Source organism: Spinacia oleracea, chromosome 6, assembly GCF_020520425.1.
Source record: "Spinacia oleracea cultivar Varoflay chromosome 6, BTI_SOV_V1, whole genome shotgun sequence".
Taxonomy (NCBI): domain Eukaryota; kingdom Viridiplantae; phylum Streptophyta; class Magnoliopsida; order Caryophyllales; family Amaranthaceae; genus Spinacia; species Spinacia oleracea.
Window position 1 is genome coordinate 26,211,205 of NC_079492.1, and position 11,979 is coordinate 26,223,183.

General features: G+C 40.1%; 1 protein-coding gene across 1 annotated transcript; it reads right to left on the reverse strand.

The window, feature by feature from the left end:
- Positions 1 to 6,520: 6,520 nt before the first annotated feature.
- On the reverse strand, positions 6,521 to 10,895 carry LOC110805911 (uncharacterized). Its single transcript, XM_056832034.1, has 6 exons — positions 10,323 to 10,895; positions 10,177 to 10,230; positions 9,333 to 9,719; positions 6,880 to 6,964; positions 6,688 to 6,711; positions 6,521 to 6,609 (listed from the first exon to the last, which is right to left on the reverse strand). Exons 1-6 carry the CDS (start codon positions 10,893 to 10,895, stop codon positions 6,521 to 6,523), a joined length of 1,212 nt encoding a protein of 403 aa, XP_056688012.1.
- Positions 10,896 to 11,979: the final 1,084 nt, after the last annotated feature.

Below are 11,979 nucleotides of genomic sequence, written 5' to 3' on the forward strand. Positions count from 1 at the left end.
AAGCTAAAGAAGTCAATCTACGGATTGAAGCAGGCATCCAGGAGCTGGAATATACGTTTTGATGAAGCAGTCAGTGACTTTGGTTTCATCAAGAACGCAGACGAATCTTGTGTATACAAGAAGGTTAGTGGGAGCAAAATTGCTTTCCTGGTATTATATGTCGACGACATATTACTTATCGGAAATGACATTCCTATGTTGAACTCTGTCAAGATTTGGCTTGGGAAATGTTTTTCGATGAAAGATCTAGGAGAAGCACAGTACATATTGGGCATCAAGATTTACAGAGATAGATCTAAAAAGATGATTGGACTTAGTCAAAGCACTTATATCAATAATGTGCTTGATAGGTTCAAGATGGCGGACTCCAAGCGAGGCTACCTACCCATGTCTCATGGAATGACTCTAAGCAAGAATCAGTGCCCAAAAACACTTGATGAGCGTAGACGAATGAATGGGATTCCATATGCATCATTGATTGGTTCAATAATGTATGCTATGATATGTACACGCCCGGATGTTGCGTACGCACTCAGTGCTACGAGCAGATACCAGTCAGACCCAGGAGAGGCGCATTGGACTGCTGCCAAGAATATTCTGAAGTACCTGAAAAGGCACAAAGATGACTTCCTGGTCTATGGTGGAGATGATGAATTAATTGTTAAAGGCTATACGGACGCAAGTTTCCAAACCGACAAAGATGATTTCAGATCACAGTCTGGGTTTGTCTTCTGCCTCAACGGAGGAGCAGTAAGCTGGAAAAGTGCTAAGCAAAGCACCATTGCGGATTCTACAACTGAAGCGGAGTACATTGCTGCACATGAAGCAGCAAAGGAAGCTATATGGCTAAGGAAGTTCATAGGTGAACTTGGTGTAGTCCCCTCCATTAAAGGACCAATAGCCCTGTATTGTGATAATAACGGAGCTATTGCACAGGCAAAGGAGCCTAGACACCACCAGAGAGTCAAGCATGTACTTCGTAGATTTCACCTTCTACGAGAGTTTGTTGAAAGAAAAGAAGTCGAGATAAGCAAAATTGGAACTGATGACAACATATCAGATCCATTGACTAAACCTCTGCCGCAGGCGAAGCACAACTCGCACACTGCAGCTATGGGAATCAAGCATATTGGAGAATGGCTTTGATGTCTCTGTTTAATGTTTTAAAGTTTTAGAGTTTAAATCTTTGTAAAACATTATTGGTTAATCATTCACAATAAATGAAGAGAATTCATTTTTCCATTTAATTTGTGGTTTATTAAATGATGAGTCCCTTCAATTTGACGATATATTCAAGATAGACTGTCAGGACCAGTCCTGTGACTAAGAAATGTCTATCAAGTGAACTTGAATGTCAAAAGTTGAAAATGGTCCCTAGTCGGAGTTTTCTATAAAATTGGACGCATAGAAAACGTTAGACGATTAGAATGCAAGATGACTAGTAGTTCTGTTTCTTGAACTATGTGGACATGGCAATGTCATAATCATTTGCATAGATACTTACTTTGTGAAGACTAGTATCGGACAAGACCTATGAAACTTTACTGTAAGAGATGAAAATCTGTCATAAGTAAATTTCATTAAAATTATTAGACACTAAATCCTCAATACCTGAGTGATTTGAGATTACTTGTTTGAGAACTGGTTGCTTTGACGTTGACCAACCGTCGCACCGTAAAAGGAGGCTATAAAGGCAACGCTCAGGTAATCACCTATCAAACGAAGTCTAATCTCAAGATCGCAAGATTGGGATTGTCCTCCCATAAATCGGGATGAGATGTTTAAAAGTTGTACAAGGCCACTTGGAGTGCTAGAAACTGTGAAATGCATGGCCGTGCTCGGATGAATCATAGGCTATGATTATCTGTTTATTTGATCAGTTGAACTCTGAAACCGAGAAACACCTCTGGACATAACAAGGATGACAACTCTTACCTTATGTTCAAGAGCAAGCATCGAGCGACAAAGGAATTAGGAAATGCACACTTGTCCCTAAGGACAAGTGGGAGACTGAAGGAAATAATGCCCTTGGTCCAAGTATGCATTCAATGATAAGTCTAATATATGCGGTTCAGTATTAATTAACAAGTTAATAATTCAGTGAGATCAAGTGAGCTGAATGCCTAGCTAGAGGCCGCTTCAGTTCAAGTGGAATTAATGATATTAATCCACAGCTTACTCTTGACTGAACCCGTAGGGTCACACAAATAGTACGTAAACGGATCAAGTATTTAATGACATTAAATACTCCATCTATGGATATTCGGAATCGACGGATCTTGGTTTCAATGGGAGCTGAGATCGTCACAGGCAAGAAATGAATACTCCGGAAACGATGATATTGCCGGAAACGGAAATATGGATCATATCGGAAATATAAATATTATCCAAGTCGTAGATGTTGCCGGAAACGGAAACATGGTACGTATCGGAAAATATTATCGGAAATGGAAATATTGCCGGAATCGGAAATATTGCCGGAAACGGAAATATTGTCAGAATCGGAAATATTATCGGAATCGGAAAATAATTCCGGAAACGGAAATATTAAATATTTGTTCGAAACGGAAATTGATTCCGGAATCGGAAATATTAAATATTGTTCGTATCGGAAATGAATTCCGGAATCGGGAATTTAATCGGAAGCGTATCGTACGAATTAGCATCGGACGAGGCCCGCTAGACGAAGGCCCAGCACGAAGCCAGGCCATCGCCCAGCGAGACAACACGCACCATCGCATGCCAAGCCTCGACCAGGCCCAGCGCAAGGCCAGGCCCAGCCAAGGCCTGGGGCGCGCGCGCGAGAGCACATCAGTGGGCCGAGCGCTGTGCGCCTAGCGTGGGCCGCAAGGCTTGCGCGGGTGTACGGTGCTCATGCAATGCTTGTGCGGGAATCCTAAAGCAATCGGGATTCGAAATATGATTAAATCCTAAAACTATTAGATAATGATTATTTAATTAGAGTCCTAGTAGGATTATAATTAAATAAATTAGTATCCTAATAGGATTCCAAAACCTTTTCCATAACTCTATAAATAGGTGCCTAGGGTCACATATTTACACAGAGTATTCAAGTATTCAAAGTGAGTTTTTGAGAGAAAAATTCAGTCACATACCTTGCCTAAAAGTGCCGAAATTATTAGTACCTTAAGGGCGATTCTAGTTGGTCAATCTTAAGGCGGATCCGGACGTGCTGTGGACTATCTACGGAGGGACGACACTTGGAGTCCTAAAGACTTGTTCTTGTTCGGTTCGGGCGCAGCTAGGGAAGGCACGCAACAAAGAGTATGCATCTAAACTATGCTATATGATTATGTGTAAATAATATGTATTCCTGGCTAAATGGTTTTTCCGCATGATTTATGAATTGTCATATGTATCATAACCTAACACAAACTCCGTCTTGAAAATGGATTGGAAACCCCGTCTTGAATTTCACCATGGGAGGCGCCATTTTTCTTCAAATAGGATAAGCTATAATTGAAACTAATTACAACTAATGGTACGCAGACCATATTTAAAATTAAAAAGTTTGGTGCATTAGACCAATTTTACATTCAAATATATTAAGGACAAATTGTTTTTTACCACCTAAAAAAATCCAAAATTGTTTTTTACCACCTAAAAAAATCCAAAATTGTTTTTTACCAACTAAAAAAAATTGTATTTTACCACCCAAAAAAAAATTAAAAATTGTGTTTTACCACCTAATAACGGGAAATTTGAAGAAACCGTTATATGGGCCCACAACAACGGTAATAATTTAGATTTTTTCACTTGTCTTCACGATTTTACCTATTTCACGAGTTCTCATCTGCGTTTTCTTCCCTTTCTTCGTCTTCTTCAAATTTGTGAATATTGTACCTAGATTTCCTCCAAAAAAATTCAATCGAAAAAAGATGAAATCAAAATCGCAGAATTCGCAGAAACCCGACGAAAGAGCCCGCATTTTTGCAGCTTGAGGAGGTGAGGAGAGAGAATGCTTTGCCCTTGCGAATTGAGGTACCCAAATTCACGAAGCATGGGAGTGGCATGGTGAGTTTGTCAAAAAGTGTGGTGAGTTTGTTACCTTACGATTTCCAGGCAGAGTTTTCGTGAAAGTGTGGTGACTTTCTTTGCTTTGCGAATTAAGGCATACACAATTTCCCCCTAAATTGAAAATTAAATTTAGGGTTCATAATAATTTTAATCGAATTGGGGATTTCTTGGATGTGATTCGTTTTTTAAAATTGAAGTTAGGAAATGCTAATTGAATTTACTATGAACTAATTACGATCGTTTTTTTATGTCAACTATAGGAATAATGTCTGCTCTTAGTTTTTCTCCTTCAAAGGAGAAAAAATGTGGGAGTTCCTCTTGCAAGCTTTCGAGTGGGTGGATGAACCAGATGGAACAACTTGGCAAACAAAGGTGATCAACAATCTTTTGTTGGATAAGAAGCTGATGAAGGGTGAAGTTAGTGATCTGAAGAGGGAGGTTGATAATTTGAGTGGGCAACAGAGGTGTCTGCTTAATGAAATTGATAGCTTGAAGGTGATAAACAAAGCTATGAGCTGTGATAGTAAGCAGATGAACATGGAACAGAGGGAAAACTCATTGAAGACCTATGTTGTTGTTGTTGGCATTTGCTGTTTTTTCTTTATTTTAGGAATGCCTTTAGTGATTAAGTTAGGCTAGTATAGCTAGTTAGGGTAAGAATCAACCATGCCCAAAGAAGTAGAGCGTTTAGGTTGTTTAATTGTAGTTGTAAGGGCTTGAAAAATGTAAGTTTCCGGTGTTTGAATGAAATAAAATGCAGTTTCGTTCATTAAACATAGTTGCGTTGTCGTTTATCAAACATAGTTGTAGTTTAGATGAATTGGTTGAAGCATAGCAAATCGGCAGCAGATCCATGACCAAGTTGAAGGAAATAATTCCCTTGGTCCAAGTATGCATTTAATGTTAAGTCTAATAAATGCGGTTCAGTATTAATTATACAAGTTAATAATTCAGTGAGATCAAGTGAACTGTATGCCTAGCTAGAGGCCGCTTCAGTTCAAGTGGAATTAATAATATTAATCCACAGCTTACTCTTGACTGAACCCGTAGGGTCACACAAATAGTACGTGAACGGATCAAGTATTCAAAGGAATTAAATACTCTATCTATGGATATTGGGAATCGACGGATCTCGGTTCCAGTGGGAGATGAAATCGTCAAAGGCAAAATTATGAATATTCCGGAAACGATGATATTGCCGGAAACGGAAATATGGATCGTATCGGAAATATAAATATTATCCAAGTCGTAGATGTTGCCGGAAACGGAAACATGGTACGTATCGGAAAATATTATCGGGAACGGAAATATTGCCAGAATCTAAAATATTGCCGGAAACGGAAATATTGTCGGAATCGGAAATATTAACCGGAATCGGAAAATAATTCCGGAAACGGAAATATTAAATATTTGTTCGAAACGGAAATTTATTCCGGAAACGGAAATTTATTCCGGAATCGGAAATATTGAATATTGTTCGAATCGGAAATGAATTCCGGAATCGGATAATTAATCGGAAGCGCGACGTACGAAATAAACATCGGACGAGCTTGCTAGACGCAAGGCCCAGCACGAAGCTAGGCCCAACGCCTAGCGAAGCCCGCGCGCACAAGCACATAGGCGCAGCCCGCTGCGACCAAGCAAGCAGGCCCAGCCAAGCACGAAGCAAGGCCAGGCCCAGCGAGCTAGGCCAGCAAGCTGGCGCGCCCTTCGTGGGCTGCGAGCAACTGTTGGGTCGAGCTCAGCGCGCGCGCACAGCGCCCATTCATGGGTTGTGCGTGTGTTTGTGTTTGTGTACGAAGCCTTGACCTATTAGGATTCGTTTAGATTAATTTCCTAAAGCTACTAGGAATTAGATGATTGAATTTAAGTCTAATTCAGATTAGCTAAATAGAATCCTACTAGGTTTCTAAAATCCGATTTCCCTACCCTATAAATAGGTGATGATATTCACAAATTTATAATGATCTAACTCAAGTATTCATATATGTTTTAGGCTTAAAACTAAGATTTTTATTTGCCATAATATTCGAAAATATTACATAGAACCTTAGGTGCAATTCTAGTTAATTAAATCTAAGGTGGATCCGAATGTGTTGTGGACTATCTACGGAGGGACGACATTTGGAGTCCTAGACTTGTTCTTGTTCGGTTCGGGCGCAACTAGGGAGGGCACGCTACAAAGTGTATGTGTCCTAAATTATGCTAATTGTTATGTGGCAATTAATTTGGATTCCTGGCTTTATGGTTTTTCCGCATGATTTATATCCAATTATATGTATCATAACCTAACACAAGTCAACCCAAGTCAACTTTGGTCATGGATCTGAATCTGATGTATAACAACAGCAGCACATTGTGTGAATCTGATGCATCAGTGTGATGGTTCTAAAACTAAAAACTGAGATGCCAAGCTTACCATTTGATTCTAATGGTCTGGTTTTCAGATTCTACAATTTGATGTTGTGCTGATGTTGGCCTTTCAATGAGCATTAATCCGTTTCACACCCACAACAAGCCGCACTCCGGCATCATCCCTTATTACTGCACCCAAACCAATAACCCCTATCCCTGCACAAGAAAACAATAATTCACACCAGCATAGTGGAACTGAATGCATCATCCATTGGGAATAAGTTTGCAAGAAACAGTCAGCAACCAACCAAACTATCCCTGCACAAGAAAACAATAATTCATACGGAGTAATGCAACAGGAAGAGTAGTTACTGTAATCTCTTCCCTGATGCATAACAGCATCACGTGCATTACAGTACCTCAAATACATAGACCAGACTTTAATTACAGTACCTCAAACATACAGCCCAGCTCTTATCTAATTACAGGAGCAACACAGAATAGCAGCATCAACCACAAAGTACGGCAGAAGCAAGAACAAAGTACGACAGAAAAATATCTGCACAAATACCTGAAAAAAAAATCTGAAGTATAGAACACAAAAAAAGAGCAGAAATAAATATAAATGAAAGAGGCCGAGCAAGAATATAAATAAATGACTGAAAAATCCAAGTAACTTAAAATCGAGCCCGATGAATGATATAAATATATTTAGTTGACCATAAATAGGCACATACATTAGCTATCGTAAATTTAGTTGGTCACCTAACTTTCCGCAAAACAAAATACATTTAGTTAATTGTTTACATCGTTCTCAACATACGCAAAATTAACCCGAGAAACCTAATTCTAATCAATGAGTGCTCTGCTTGATGATGCTTGGCTATATGATGTTGCTTGTGTTGCCTGCCTCTCTTGAGGAAAAGTCTTGTTAGCGATGCTATTTGGCCCCGCCCCTTCTGAAGTCTGTGGAAAATGACAAAGATAAACATTTAGGTAATTAACATATGAAGGAAATAATGCCCTTGGTCCAAGTATGCATTCAATGTTAAGTCTAATAAATGCGGTTCAGTATTAATTAAACAAGTTAATAATTCAGTGAGATCAAGTGAGCTGAATGCCTAGCTAGAGGCCGCTTCAGTTCAAGTGGAATTAATGATATTAATCCACAGCTTACTCTTGACTGAACCCGTAGGGTCACACAAATAGTACGTAAACGGATCAAGTATTTAATGGCATTAAATACTCCATCTATGGATATTCGGAATCGACGGATCTTGGTTTCAGTGGGAGCTAGATCGTCACATGCAAGAAATGAATACTCCGGAAACGATGATATTGCCGGAAACGGAAATATGGATCGTATCGGAAATATAAATATTATCCAAGTCGTAGATGTTGCCGGAAACGGAAACATGGTACGTATCGGAAAATATTATCGGAAATGGAAATATTGCCGGAATCGGAAATATTGCCGGAAACGGAAATATTATCAGAATCGGAAATATTATCGGAATCGGAAAATAGTTCCGGAAACGGAAATATTAAATATTTGTTCGAAACGGAAATTAATTCCGGAATCGGAAATATTAAATATTGTTCGTATCGGAAATGAATTCCGGAATCGAGAATTTAATCGGAAGCGTATCGTACGAATTAGCATCGGACGAGGCCTGCCAGACGAAGGCCCAGCACGAAGCCGGGCCATCGCCCAGCAAGCCAAGCGCAACAACCACACGCCAAGCATACGACCAGGCCCAGCGCAAAAGCCAGGCCCAGCCGAAGCTTGGGCGCGCGCGCGGACAAGGCTGCGACAGTGGGCATTGCGCTGTGCGCTCGGCGTGGGCCGCAAGGCCTGCGTGCGGGTGTGCGGTGCTTGTGCGCCACTCCTGTGTGCTACTCGAATCCTAAGGCTACCGGGATTCGTAATATGATTAAATCTAATCCTAATAGATAAAGTTTGTTTAATTAGAGTCCTAGTAGGATTATAATTAAATAGATTTGTATTCTAATAGGATTATAATCCCTTTCCATAAACTCTATAAATAAGTGCCTAGGGTCACATATTTACATAGAGCATTCAAGTATTCAAAGTGAGTTTTTGAGAGAAAAATTCAGTCACACATTTGCCTATAAAGTGCCGAAAATAATAGTACTTTAAGGGCGATTCTAGTTGGTCAATCTTAAGGCGGATCCGGACGTACTGTGGACTATCTACGGAGGGACGACACTTGGAGTCCTAAAGACTTGTTCTTGTTCGGTTCGGGCGCAGCTAGGGAAGGCACGCAACAAAGAGTATGCATCTAAACTATGCTAAATGATTATGTGTAAATAATATGTATTCCTGGCTTAATGGTTTTTACGCATGATTTATGAATTGTCATATGTATCATAACCTAACAACATAAACAAGCAAAATCACAAAAGAACAACAAATTAATCCAAACTGACCCTTCTTGCAACTCTTTTTTCTTCCTTTGGTCTTTGAGCCATGGAGTTTACAGTGGAGGTCTACCAATTGTCGTTGTTGTTATTGATTTAGTTGCAGATGGGAGGCCACAAGTCTTGGCATAATGCCCAAAACCACCACAATTCTTGCATTGGTTCGTCCTCTTTGGTTTCTTAGCCTAATCAACACCTTGAGATGTTCCCTCTCCGTTTTCAAGCTTCCTCTTATTTCCCTTGGGTCTTGCGGGTTGGACCTTGAATGCTGGTGGGAGCGGCTCCCTTAGATTAGACTTTTCCTAGTGTTTTGGTCCAGGCGTAGGCTTAATGGGATCTTCATAGTCTAGCAAGTATGTCTCCTTAGAGTAATAAGGGTGAACATACAACTCTGGATCCACCCTTTTGTCTAGCATACATGCAAAGGTATGCACACAGGGTATCCCCGTTAACTCCCACTGATAACAAGTACAAGTTCGTTGTTCTAAGTCGACTACGCATTGATCACCCTTTAACTCCACTTCATAACTATCACCCCTTGATACTTGCACTATGCATGACCTATCCAACTTCTCAAATCCATCGAAAACACTTTTCACATAAGGCACTAGGTTCCCTTCCATTTTTTTGGTTGCCTCCCACTTATCGTTGCTCCTTTTCATCATGTATCGTCTTAACCATTCCATTTGGGTAAGAATAGGTTTTTCTCTAGCTTCCTTAATCACTGCGTTGAAAGTCTCACACATGTTATTCAATAACATGTTCGACTTGCAGTTTGGGGAGAAGGCATGCCTAGACCAATGTTGGGTGGGGATGTTTGCTAGGTACTCATGTGCATCTTCAGACAAAAAGTTAATGCATTCCATAGCTACCTCAAAGTCTAACTGAAACACCAAATCAGAAATGCAACAACTTAGACAATAAGTCAAAAAACCGAAGGTCGAGCAAAAAAATCAGAAATAGAATAGCAGCACATCAGCAATAGCATAGCAGCATATCAACAACAACGGAATAGCAGCACATGAACAATTGCATAGCATAACAGAATAATAAAATAACAGTAGCAGTAGCGTAACAGAATACCAGAATAACAATAGAAACAATAGAATGACAATAGCATAGCAACAACAAAATATGAAATAGCAAAGAAGAAGCGAAGTAGACAACATATTCAACATAACAGATCCAAAACAGTAGAAGAATAACATAGAAACAAGCAGTAGCATTAGTTGTCAAGTCAAATCAACTCACATGAGTAGTTTCCCTAGTCGCATTCCAAAATAAGTTCTTGAAAGTTGATCCACTGAACCGACCCTTAAAATTGGCCCAAATGTGTCTCACGCAATACCTTGTCTCGGCTTTCGGTACAACATTTTGGAAAGCTTCCAACAAACCCTATCACAACACCAAAACACACATTACAAAGTTAGATTGATGAGTTGTTATAAAACGAATAAAAAAGCATGAAAGTAAACCTGGAAAGTTACCTTTTGTCTGTCAGACATGAAGGTGAAGCCAAGACCTTGAACACCTCCCAACATACTCATTAAAGCTTCCAAGAACCACTCCCATGTTTCCTTGTTTTCAATCTCCACAGTGGCCCAGGCCATTGGAAAAATGTTGTTATTCCCATCTTTAGAAACTGCCACAAGGATTTGTGCGGGGTACGCTCCCTTAAGGTGACATCCATCTACCCCAATGATAGGTCTACACCCTTTTCTAAACCCATCCCTTAGCGGAGCAAGGAAAATGAACATTCTAAGAAATCGTGGAGGTTCGGGCTGCTCAATTCCATTAACAACAACTTGACATCCAGTTCTGGGGTCGCATTCCATCACATCCCTAGCGTAATCCCAAACCCTAGCATATTGCTCAGATGCCGATCCACAAATGATTATATTAGCCCTACACCTAGCTAGAAAAGCCTTATAGTATCTAATCTCAATCCCCAAGTCCTTGTGCGCCCTCTCTTGTACCTGCATAATCTTCCACGCACAAGGTCCTCTGAAATCTTCCAAATACCTCTCGGCTATGTATTCAGCAGTCACCTTCTTGTTCATCTTACTCCTCATACAAAAATGCTTCAATTACAAACTCTTGATCTGCCACGTTTCTTTCTTCACTAATCTTGTAGCATGAACCTTAAAAGAACACGTCACACCCCTCACACAAGTGCACTTAGGATCTTACTTCTTTTCTTGTTATAAACACAACCACATCTACTTTTGCAACGAGAAGTAATCCTAGTACGATCATTATGTAGGAAGTAGTAGTCATACCTATGCTCAATCGCATGATTTCTCAAAGCCTTTCTAAGTACGTAAACATCCCTGAACTTAAGCCTTTCCACTAGCTTAATAGGCTTCTTGAAATCAGTTTCTCCATTGAACCATGGACTGTTGTCCACTTCCTCATCAGAATCACCCGGCAGACTTCTAAGCTCATCAGAATCATCCTCGATCTCATTTTGGATGTTCACTTCATTACAGTATAGGTTTTCATTAATCTATGAAAACCTAGGATCCTTCACTGCCTCCCCACCAGAATCCTCTGAATCTAATCCAAAACTACCCCGAATCTCATTTAGAATGTTCCCCGAAGATTGCCTAAACCATTCTTCGCCATCTCCATACCCCTCCTCTTCCCCTACCTCCCAGCTAATGTCAAGATCACTAAAATCAGTGCTTGATTCAGACACAATTCCATCTTCGGAATCAGATTCACTCACCTCCTCATCAACAAACAAATTCTACCCTCTGCAATCTCCTTCCCCTTTTCCTCTGAAATCCCTTGACCCTCTACTGCTTGTAATTTCTGTTTCCCTTTACCACCTACAATTTCTTTCCTTGCAACTGTCTTAACCCTAGGAGAGGTTCTTTGTGGTGTGATATTTAGTGTGGGTTGGATGGCCTGCCTTTTAGGTGGAATGGTGGATATTGGTGTAGGATCTTTTTGGGACTTAAGTATCTTCTCACTAGTGCAAAACAGTTCAACAACACCCTCCTTATTTACCGTCTCCAAAAAACGGTTAACTTCTTCACCATTCACTACTTCTCTTTTACCGGTTGTAAAAGTCCTCCCATTGACCTTACACCAGATATTAAAGTTCCTTGGCACTTTCACATTATAGAACACATAACCATG